The sequence below is a fragment of the Gopherus flavomarginatus genome, chromosome 1 (assembly GCF_025201925.1).
Source record: "Gopherus flavomarginatus isolate rGopFla2 chromosome 1, rGopFla2.mat.asm, whole genome shotgun sequence".
NCBI lineage: Eukaryota > Metazoa > Chordata > Testudines > Testudinidae > Gopherus > Gopherus flavomarginatus.
In genome coordinates, this window is record NC_066617.1 from 141,887,121 (window position 1) to 141,898,335 (window position 11,215).

Below are 11,215 nucleotides of genomic sequence, written 5' to 3' on the forward strand. Positions count from 1 at the left end.
CACTTGCTTACACACAGAAATTATTTTTGCATTCAGATGTGTAGTGAATATGAATTCATATAAATAATACCTGCAAAAGATTCATCTACATAGAAATCAGCTGTCCAAATCTTCATGAGAAAAATGAACTAAAAGGAGCAGAAATATGACTGAATGAAATCAGATATCGGATTCCATGAATGTGTCTGCAAATACATTTTCCCATTATTCATTACTTATTGGTAATGGATTTACTAGTTTGTCCAAAATGCAATGAAGTCAATGGAATTATTCTGTATTTGCACCAATATAACAAAGCAATATTTGGCCCTGTGAATATAATTTAAAGAGTTGGGGCTATATGCTACTTTTGACCTATACACAGACTGATAATAATACATTGCCATATATAGGTCTTGTGTTGTTATATGGCTTTTATTTTGTGTTTATAAGATGAAGAAGGGTGCTTTCTTATTTAGGGCCTGATCTTACTCCTATTGTAGTGAGTTACAAAATTCCCATTGACTTCAATTCCCATGTTATCAGGACCTAAAAGGTTCTGTATTTAGCAAATCGGTTTGGTTTTTGTGTAAGAATCCAAATGCAGGTATAATTTCAGGCCCTGCAGATTACTTTCTAGGAAAAACTCCAAGGTATTATTACTGTAGCCTTATGCAAAAAGCAAGTGACACATGAAAGGTAAATGGAGGGAGTAGGCGGCTATTTGTCATTTAGCTCTTTTTAAAAATGGGCAACTAGTAAAGTGAAGATGAATCATGCTGAGATGCAGAACTTGCAGCCCACCTGGTCATTAGCTGTAACATGGCATGTAAGGAAATAAAATGCTTTACAAAAGTAACGTAGAACAATGTCAAATGAAAAATGATAACATTCAAATGAATGAATACTCATTAGAATACATTGCTTGATGGAGCAAAAGTAAGGAGTGATCAGTGACAATTTGTCATCTGACAAGCTGCAGAGATTTAATTAAATTATAGCAATTTGCCTGTTGAGCTTATAATAATTTATTTCAATGGATATTAATTACTGTTAAATGGCAATGTAATTCCTAGGAAACCACATATGACATCTCCATTAACGAATCCACTTGAGTAGCTTACTTACATGAATTACTCCTTGGGCACTCAGACTGCACTGGGTCAGATCCTCATCTGGTGTAAATCTGCCCAGCTTCATTAACATCAAAGGAGCTAGGCCTATTTATACCAGCAGAGGATCTGCCTCATTGTCAGTAGGTTTTCAAGAACGTTGGTGGATCACATTTAAAGTACTGTGGGTCACGTAGTGCAGCTCTCATTGCTTCATGAAACTTTGGTAGTTAGCAGCATGGAGTCTTACTAGCTAGATAATGTGGTGTAGAAATCAGCCAGTCTTCCTGGAGATTCCCACTGGAGGGCAGCCTTCCTGCAACCCCTCTAGCATGCCTAAAGATGCCTAACATTGCAATGTTGGCACACCAAAGGAAGTCCTATCAAATCCTCATCACTTGAAAGGATTGGAGGATGCAGTACGATACCTCAGGGAATGGATAAAGGGAGATAGCATGTCCAACAAGGATAGGGAAGGCCCTGGTGGGAATGATTGGGGGGGGGGGGCAGCTAGACCTTGAGAAAGCTTAATCAGCAACATGAAAGAACAAGCACCCCAACATTAAACAACACCGTCTGATATGCAGACATAGCGTTGCAGAATGGGAGCAATAGCCTCAAAGCAAAAGTACTCATGTTTAATATAAATCTGATAGTGTCCAAAATGCGCTCTCTAAGAAGGTAGTAGAGTTACTGTCCCAGATCAGAGCAACTGCATCTGTATTCCTCCTCCATGGGCTCTCACACTCAGGCTTCCAGCCATCCCCTCTCTTGGCCACAGATAAGTCTCACTAACTCCTGGCTGGGGTTTTTTCAGACTGCTTAGTTCCCTGCCTATACTGAGATATGCTCAGCAAGCCAGACTGCTTAAAAGGCCACTGTCTGCACTTTGCTCTCTCTTCAGAGGCTATGAAGATTTGTAATTGCTGCCAGTTACAAGTCACCACACAGCTCTTTCTAAGCAAGCACTTTTAGTCATAAGGTGAACACATTAAAAACATAAGAACAGCCATACTGTGTGAGATCAGTGATGCTTCTAGCCCAGCATCCTGTCTCTGACAGAAGCAGATACCACAGCTTCAGTGGGATGCACAGATCAGGGCAATTTGGAGAGATCCACCCCTGGTTTCCCCTCCTGACATCTAGTAGTCAGAGTTTTAGGGTCACCCCAAGCATGAAGATACATTCCTGACCATCTTGTCTAATAGCCATCGATAGACTTAACCTCCATGAACTTCTCCAATCCTTTTTTTTGAACCCAGTTATACTTTTGGCCATCACAATATCTTGTGGCAATGAGTTCCACAGGTTGATTATCTGTTGTGTGGAAAAAGTAATTCCTCTTGTTTGCATTAAACCTGCTGCCTATTAATTTCATGAGGTGGCCCTGGGTTTTAGTATTGTGGGAAAGGGTAAAGAACACTTCTCTATTAACTTTTTGTTTGTTTGTTTGTTTGTTTTTTGCATAACCAGAGGCAAAGGGGGTGGGGAATTGCATTCACTTCCCCCTAGATATTTCCCAGGAAATTCATTTCACATGTATTGTCCCATAAATCCATTCTTGTCTGACACATTGTTCAATATAGGCCTTTGACCACCCCAGCCCACAATAAACCTAAACCTTTCCTTTAGTATAATGAACCCCAAACATATGTGAACTCAATTCAGTAGGCTGTCCCAGGGACATTGCAGGAAATTGCCATATCTGTCACCACTACTATCAGCAAAATAGAGAAAAGACAAGTGCATTTGCCTTTTCTAGTAGATTTACAAAGAAATTTCCATTCAGTGAGTTTCACTGTGGCATGATCTCCTAATCAGTAAACAGTTCAGACAAACAAGGTTTTGCTGCCTTCGTTACTTCAGGAGGCTATTCCACAATTAGACTTACAGGACAGTAACCACCAAAGTCACTTCTCTTCTCTCCTTGTTTGTTGATTTGTTTTTTCCCCATTTTTTAGGTGCCTCCTCATTTGTCCATGATTTTTCAAAAATAATTGTCAGTGGCACGATACGTTCATTAGCCAATACCCTTGATAGTGTAGGATGCATCTCAGATGGTTAATTAGACATAACTTACCTTCTGCTACTGAGGGTTTCCACTGTACATTCTGTCAGTGAATTTTCCCTTCAAAGTTCAAAGGCATGGCTCCTTCTGTTGCAGGACTGACTGTGTCATCAGTCATCAGAGGGGTAGCCGTGTTAGTCTGGATCTGTAAAAGCAGCAAAGAGTCCTGTGGCACCTTATAGACTAACAGATGTTTTGGAGCATGAGCTTTCGTGGGTGAATACCCACTTCGTTGGATGTGTCATCAAGAGCAGGATCTGTTTGTCAAAGTGATGAAGATGAATGATTAGCATCAGTTAGGTGTAACTCATTATCTCAAATTAAGGATTTGCTCTGCCATGTGGCATTTGCTGAGAAATCAGTTCTGATTCATGTCAGTATCATGTGTGTGATTTCTCCTCATACAAGATGCTGATGTGCTGTAGAAGAGCAAGGGAAGGCCAGTGCCACTCACAGTCAGGCTCATGTGCATCATCCACATGCTGGCTAGATTTTCTTTTACAGGTCTAAATGCATTCTTATATAGAAGAACAAAGGGTGTTGCTCTGAGCTTATAATAGATGTCAAATTTGTATTTGTGTGACTGTTAAGCTATTTAACCAGGAAATTTCAACAACTGTCCCTAGATAAGCTAGAAATAGCCTCAGTGCATGTGTGTGTGTGTGTGTGTGTGTGTACGTATAGTCATCATAACACTTATTCAGCACGTTAATAGTCCAAACTTTTACATGCTTTTCAGCTATCAAAAATACAAATTTAAACCAATATTACTAATCCATCTATCTTTCTTTCTTATCAGGCCTCTCTAGGTGCAGTATAATAAATTAAAATCATGACATTCATCAAAATGTAGAAAATAAAACAGTGAAAAAACACACCTCTAAAATAGACGGGCTCAAAGAAAACCACTGCATAAACTGCAAAGGACTCCATGTCTGACAAGAAATGGATGTTGGTTGTGTTGTTGTTCTGGTGACATCTTTATTTATTGTCTAAGGTTTACCCCAGAACACAGGTTCCCAATTTTTCCCATAATCAGAGAGACTCAAATGACCAATGTGTATTCCCTTTTATCTCCCAATGTTTCCGTGGTGCCTTGTAAAGCTTGATTGGCACATTATGCAAAGTTGACTGAAATGGTCTCTCTGTCTGATCTAGGATTACAATTTAATTTTCTATGAATGCAGTGCCTGTTCCGGTCATAATACTCAGGAGTCAGTGCTTCACTTGGCTAGGTAAGGAAAACAGCTTTTGCTTTTTTAAAACATGGACTATTGCAGGGGTAAAAAAATCAAACTAGGTGAAATGAAGGCCACAAAGGGCTCAAAAAGAAGAAAATTCAATGCAAGAAGATTTGTAAGTGAACTTTATTGATCCCTATCATTGATGACTGAATGGATTCTATTTGCTAAATTAATTGTCTCTGATAAGAACCAACCTTTTGCTGTCTGAATACTGTCTTGTGCCTTTTCCGTTATAGTCAATAGTGCTGATCCTGCAAGAAGCTCCAAGTGGACAGAAGTGCCCACATGGAGCTCCACTGGAGTCAGTGAGGCTCTGCACAGGCAAGAGGGCCCGTCTATGCAGAGTCAGTTGCAAAACAAGGGCTTCTGAGAGGAGGAATGTGGGTAGAGGTGCAACACCAGTGATGGCTCCCAAAGGCAGACTATGGGAGTGCTGGGGAAATGCACACAGCCATGGACATTGCTATGCTCTTCATGGGGTACAGGGTGTGCTTCTACCCCCATGCCAGTTCAGTTCTTCTACCTGGTTGAAAGACTGAGGAGGATATTTTCAAAAGTACCTAAGGGATTCAGGAGCACAAATCCCACTGAAATTAAATGTGACGTGCTCCTAAATCCTACTGGCATTTTTGTAAAGCTCCCCCAATACACTTTGAACAGGAGCGAAACTAATAATGAATGGCAGATATTAGAGGCTGTATTTTCTGGCAGGAACCTTCAGGTGAAACTTTGGGGATTTCTTGAACTTTGTGACCAATACCCAGTGGCTGCAAACAATGAATAACACAAACTCCCCAAATAACAGCAATGGACTCTTATATATGGAGATATAGCTATCTCATAGAACTGAAAGGGACCCTGAAAGGTCATTGAGTATAGCCCCCTGCCTTCACTAGCAGGACTAAGTACTGATTTTACCCCACATCCCCCTAACAGCCCCCCCTCAAAGATTAAACTCATAACCCTGAGTTTAGCAGGCCAATGCTCAAACCACTGAGCTATCCCTCCCACTCAGCTTACGATTTGCTGCTTTGAGTCACAAAAATATTCACAAGTTGCCAATGATAAGCTTTAACTGCAGTTTTCCAAGTAAATGAACAAAATAGATTTTGCAATACAAGAGCCTTGATTTTTGTTTTATAAACTGTGCTCACTTACTCATTAACTCACAAAATTCTGTTGTTTTCAATTAATCTCCCAGTCACAGTGCAAATTAGCCATGTCCGACTGTGATGGTGTGGATTTTTTTCGTGTAGGTATTATTGCCTTTTTCTGAGAGTAGTTTCTTTTTGCTTCTTTCCTAGGATTTTAAAGGAACAAGAAGATAAAGTGAAAGAAAAGACTGTTCAGCTGCTGCAAGACTCAAAGAAAAAGTCTTGTTGTATCAGACTGTAGAAGACTAGGGTACATTTAGACAACAATCATACATCTTACGTCACACTACAGTGCATCAACACATCTGCCTCATGTTCAAACTACGTCTTATGCTACGTTGTGAATGTAACAGCAGAAAACCTTTAAGAACCTCATGCACACTCACTTCTCACTCTTTGCAAAGGTGGAGGCCTTAGGATTACTTAAACTGTAAAGACTTCAAGGCAGGGGCCATCTTTCTGTGATGTGTTTCTATATCACTTAGTACCATGGGGCCCTAATCCATGACTATGCTCCTAGATGCTACCGCAATACCAATAGGAAATAGGAATAAGAAATCTACTTAGAACAGGAAGCTAATTCTCATAGGGCCTGACCATAGACACCCTTACTTGAGTAGCCCTTACCTTTTGAGTAGTCCAGTTGGCTTCAGTGGGATCGCTCATAGAAGGTTAGAGTTTGCGGGACTGGATCCCTAATCTTGTAGCCTCAAATCTTGATTCCATGTTGATCTTCTCTAGTTGTGTCTGGTTTAGGGGAGTGGGGTTAAATTATTATTATTATTTAAATTTTAAGCACAAACAACAAAATGTAAAACTCTGTGTTAAGGTTCTGAGTGTCAATATACAAGAGTGAAGGAAAAAAATAGTCAGGATTCCCAGAGTAACATTAACTGATCCACACTACACATCTCTAGTATGTTTATTACTAGTGAAACTGTTTGCACATGGGTCCTCATCGTAGGCCCATAACTCACGCTGGGGTGCCATTACGTGACTCAGTGATTCCTGTGGTTTCCACCAATGCCAGTGCGGGTTTTACAAATGGCCTATACAGCAAGCCATGCTCTCAGATGTCACTGGCAGGTGGCTGTTGTATCAGACTTATGGCTGACACAACTCCTCCCTCTCACAAGGCTCCATCACAGAAGGTTTAGCATAAGAGAGTCCAGGGCCAAAATTTTTGAAGCTGTCTACCTAAAGTTAAACCAATGTTTTTGGAGAAATTTTCAAAAAGCTTCTCAGGGACTTAGGAGCACAGATCTCGCTAAAATCCAAGGGCATTTGTGTGCCTAAATTCCTTAGGTGCTTTTACAAAAATCCTCACTATGCACCTAAATAAATGCCCTGATTTTCAAAAGTGCTGAGCAGTCAGCAGCTCCCTTTGACTTTAATCAGAGCTGCAGGGGTCACAACACTTGAAGAATCACATCCTGTATGTAGGTGCAGGCCTGCCGGCAGCAAGTCTGGGGCTCCGGGAAGAACAGTCAATGGGCCCCCACACACAAGCTATGCCTGCACAGACACAGTCTGCCTGACATTTGGCGGTGCTGTGCTTGCACTGACTGGTGCCCAGAGAACTGCCAGCTGTGCTGCTGAGTGTGCTCTTCCGGCACAGCCCCCAGGGCTTTCACATGCCCAACTGGTAGGGTTGCCAACTGTCTAATCGCGCAAACCCAAAGACTCTTGCCCCGCCACCTACCCTGCCCTTTCCCTGAGGCCATGCCCCTGTCCTGCCCCTTCTCCAAGGCCCCAGCCCTGCTCACTCCATCCCCCCATCCCTCTGTCTCTCACTCTCCCCCACCCTCACTCACTTTCACCAGGCTGAAGCAGGGGGTTGTTGTACAGGAGGGGTGTGGGATGCAGGTTCTGGCAGGAAGTTTGGGTGTAGGAGGCAGTGAGGGGTCAGGCTGTGGGAGGGAGTTTTGGTGCTGAAGGGGAGGAGGGATCAGCTCTGGGAGGGAGTTTGGATGTGGAGTGCGGGCTCTGGGCTGGGGCAAGGGGTTCGGGTGCAGGAGGCACTGCAGAGTGCAGTCTCTGGGAGATAGTTTGGGTTTGGGCTCTAGGCTGGGGCAGAGGGTTGGGGGGCAGGTTCTGGGAGGGAGTTTGGGTGCAGGCTCTAGGCTGGGGCAGGGGGTTGGGGTGCAGGAGTGGGGCAGGGGGTTGGTGGTTACTGGGGCGGTTCCTGAAAACAACTGGCACACCCCTCTGGCAGTGGCTCCTAGGCAGGGGAACTAGAGGGTCTCTGCGCACCGCTGCCCACAGGCACCACCCCTGCAGCTCCCATTGGCCACAGTTCCCAGCCAGTGGGAGCTGCAGAGTCGGTGCTCAGGGTGGAGGCAGCAGCATGCAGGGACCCCCTCCCCAGGGGCTGCAGGGAGGTGCCAGCCACTTCCAGGAGCGGCACAGAACGAGGGCGGGCAGGAAGCCTGGGGGTCCCTAGGCGCTTTTAAATCGCCTGGGCCACTGGGCAATTGGCCCCTTTGCCCCCCACATTGGCAGGCCTGAGTAGGTGCCTAACTTTAGGGACCCATCATAAAATCTTGGCCTAGAACAACACACTGAATTCATTTTTCCCTTTGGACACCCTGGTGGAATATGAATGAAATGAGCAACTTCAGAGCTGGCCTTCCAGCAAGAATCTGAATAATTCCTGATGGTGTTCTTCTGTATTGCACACAGTGGTACTTCTGTACTTTCAAGAGTTGTTGTAAATATGAATGAGCTTGCACAGAAGAAGCAGAACCTGTCTCAGTTTATTTTGTCAATAGAACAGAAGAAAACTGAAGATTGGTTGCTATAAAAAAAGAAAGATGATTTATACATTATATTTTCAATCCATTTTCTAACTTTCCAAAGTTTGGGTTTTTTTAAACTTGAATAATAAATAGATTTGAAATCAATTTAATTAAAAATAAGAGACTGTGCTTTTATAAAAGACCAAAAGGCTAAACACTAGTTGTATATGTAGCTACTTTATTTTATTTTTTGAATAAAACCTTTAAAGTAATTCAGTATGCTGTTTGAACATGTGTCTCTCAAAAATATTCCTCTAGATGCCAGTCACTGTAGAACAGGAGTTTGCAAACTTTTCCTTAGAGCAACCCCTTTCTCCATACGGCGAACCCACTTTGATACCCTCCCAAATAGCTTAGGTCTAGCCAGAACCTCTCCTTCCATCAAGATGGGACCTAATTCCTATTTAGTACTGTCAGATGGGCAATATGTTCCATGACCATCTAACCCCTGCTTGCAAATCTTTCCCTCTCTGGTGGGTTTATGACACCCAGGTTGAGAATCCCCACTGCAGTGTTTAACAACTGAGGGTATGTCTACACTACGGGATTATTCTGATTTTACATAAACCGGTTTTATAAAACAGATTGTATAAAGTCGAGTGCATGCGGCCGCACTAAGCACATTAATTCGGCGGTGTGCGTCCATGGTCCCAGGCTAGCTTCGATTTCCGGAGCGTTGCGTTGTGGGTAGCTATTCCGTAGCTATCCCATAGTTCCCGCAGTCTCCCCCGCCCCTTAGAATTCTGGGTTGAGAGCCCAGTGGCTGATGGGGCAAAAATCATTGTCGTGGGTGGTTCTGGGTAAATGTCGTCAGTCATTCCTTCCTCTGGGAAAGCAACAGCAGACAATCATTTCGCGCCCTTTTTGCCTGGATTGCCCTGGCAGACGCCATAGCAAGGCAACTATGGAGCCCGTTCAGCTTTTTTTTTTTACAGTCACCGTAAGTGTACTGGATGCCGCGGACGAGGCGATACTCCAGCGCTACACAGCAGCATTCATTTGCTTTTGCATGATAGCAGAGATGGTTACCAGTTGTTCTGTACCATCTGCTACCGGTGTAAATTGGCAATGATATGATGGTTATCTGTCCTTCTGTACTGTCTGCTGCTATCATGGGTACCCCTGGCTGAGATCGGCCGGGGGCGCAAAGGCAAAACTGGGAATGATTCCCCGAGTCAATCCCTCCTTTATGGTTTCTAAAAATAGAGTCAGTCCTGACTAGAATATAGGGCAAGTGTACTAGAGAACCAGTGTCTCAGAAAGCACAGCTGCTCTGTGTCAGATCCCGTAGAAATGATGAGCTACATGCCATTCACAGGGGGTGTCCCTGCAACAACCCCACCTATTGCTTCCCTCCTCCCCCAACCTTCCTGGGCTACCGTGGCAGTGTCCCTGCCATTTGTGTCATGAAGTTATAAAGAATGCAGGAATAAGAAACAGCGATTTGTTAGTGAGATAAAATGAGGGGGAGGCAGCCTCCCGGTGCTGTGACAGTCCAGGCAGGACATTAAGCGGTGCGGGGGAGAGGAGCCCAGAATGCCGCTGCTATGATAGTCCAGGCAGGACAGAATCTTTTCTTTACACAGGAAAGGGAGGGGGCTGATGGAGCCCAGGCGCCCCCAGCCAGCCTCACCTGAAGCCAACCAGGAGCACTCACGGGTTGATAAGAAGGACGGTTACCAGTCCTACTGCACCATCTGCCACCGGGAAAGGGAGAGGAGCCAATACTGCTCTTCACTACTGCAGCATCGCGTCTACCAGCAGCATTCAGTAGACATAGGGTGACATTGAAAGAAGTCAAGAAACGATTTCTTTCCCTTTTCTTTCACGTGGGGGGGGGCAGTAAATTGACGATTCCCTGAAGCACGCCGGACAATGTGTTTGAACCTACAGGCATTGGGAGCTCAGCCAAGAATGCAAATACTTTTTGGAGACTGCTGGGGACTGTGGGATAGCTGGAGTCCTCAGTATCCCCTCCCTCCCTCCATGAGCGTCCATTTGAGTCTCTGACTTCCCTTTACGCTTGTCACGCAGCACTGTGTAGCCTGTAGATTTTTTTTTCAAATGCTTTGGCATTTCATCTTCTGTAATGGAGCTTTGATAGAACAGATTTGTCTCCCCATACAGCGATCAGATCCAGTATCTCCTGTACGGTCTGTGCTGGAGCTCTTTTTGGATTTGGGACTGCATCGCCACCCATGCTGATCAGAGCTCCATGCTGGGCAAACAGGAAATGTAATTCAAAAGTTCGCGGGGCTTTTCCTGTTTACCTGGCCACTGCATCCGAGTTGAGATTGCTGTCCAGAGCAGTCACAGTGGTGCACTGTGGGATACCGCCCGGAGGTCGATTTGCAGCCACACTAACCCTAACCCGATATGGTAATACCGATTTTAGCGCTACTCCTCTTGTTGGGGAGGAGTACAGAAACCGGTTTAAAGAGCCCTTTATATCGATATAAAGGGCCTCGTAGTGTGGACGGGTACAGCGTTAAATCGGTTTAATGCTTCTAAAATCGGTTTAAACGCGTCGTGTAGACCAAGCCTGAGATACAGTGAAGAAGAGCAGCACAACATTCCAAATGAGGGCAGGCTATTCCCTTGGCTTCTCAGGGTTGTGTCTTTATATATAGAACCATTTTCTGGACATCAGCTACTGTGGGGAGGGGACACATTACCGTTTCATTGGGTTCTGAAGGTTGTTCCCACTGAGGATTTGCCATAATGACAGCCATCAGTGCCCAGCTCTGGAAAGGAAAGCTGCTCCTTGCTCCAGCTTGAAACTGGGGTAAGTGTCACCAGATCAAGGAAAGGCTTTGCCTTTCAGCTACACTAGGGATAAATCTCCAATGCAGCAATGCCT

General features: G+C 44.3%; 1 protein-coding gene across 2 annotated transcripts in view; it reads left to right on the forward strand.

Annotated features, from left to right (window-relative positions):
• Positions 1 to 8,567, forward strand: part of CRACR2A (calcium release activated channel regulator 2A) — a 95,236-nt gene extending 86,669 nt beyond the window's left edge. For both annotated transcript variants that reach the window (XM_050965312.1, XM_050965322.1), the window contains exons 17-18: positions 4,318 to 4,394; positions 5,708 to 8,567. In XM_050965312.1, coding sequence (XP_050821269.1) covers positions 4,318 to 4,394; positions 5,708 to 5,798 — 168 coding nt within the window. In that variant the 3' untranslated portion in view covers positions 5,799 to 8,567. The remainder of the gene's footprint in view (positions 1 to 4,317; positions 4,395 to 5,707) is intronic.
• The last annotated feature ends 2,648 nt before the right edge of the window (positions 8,568 to 11,215 follow it).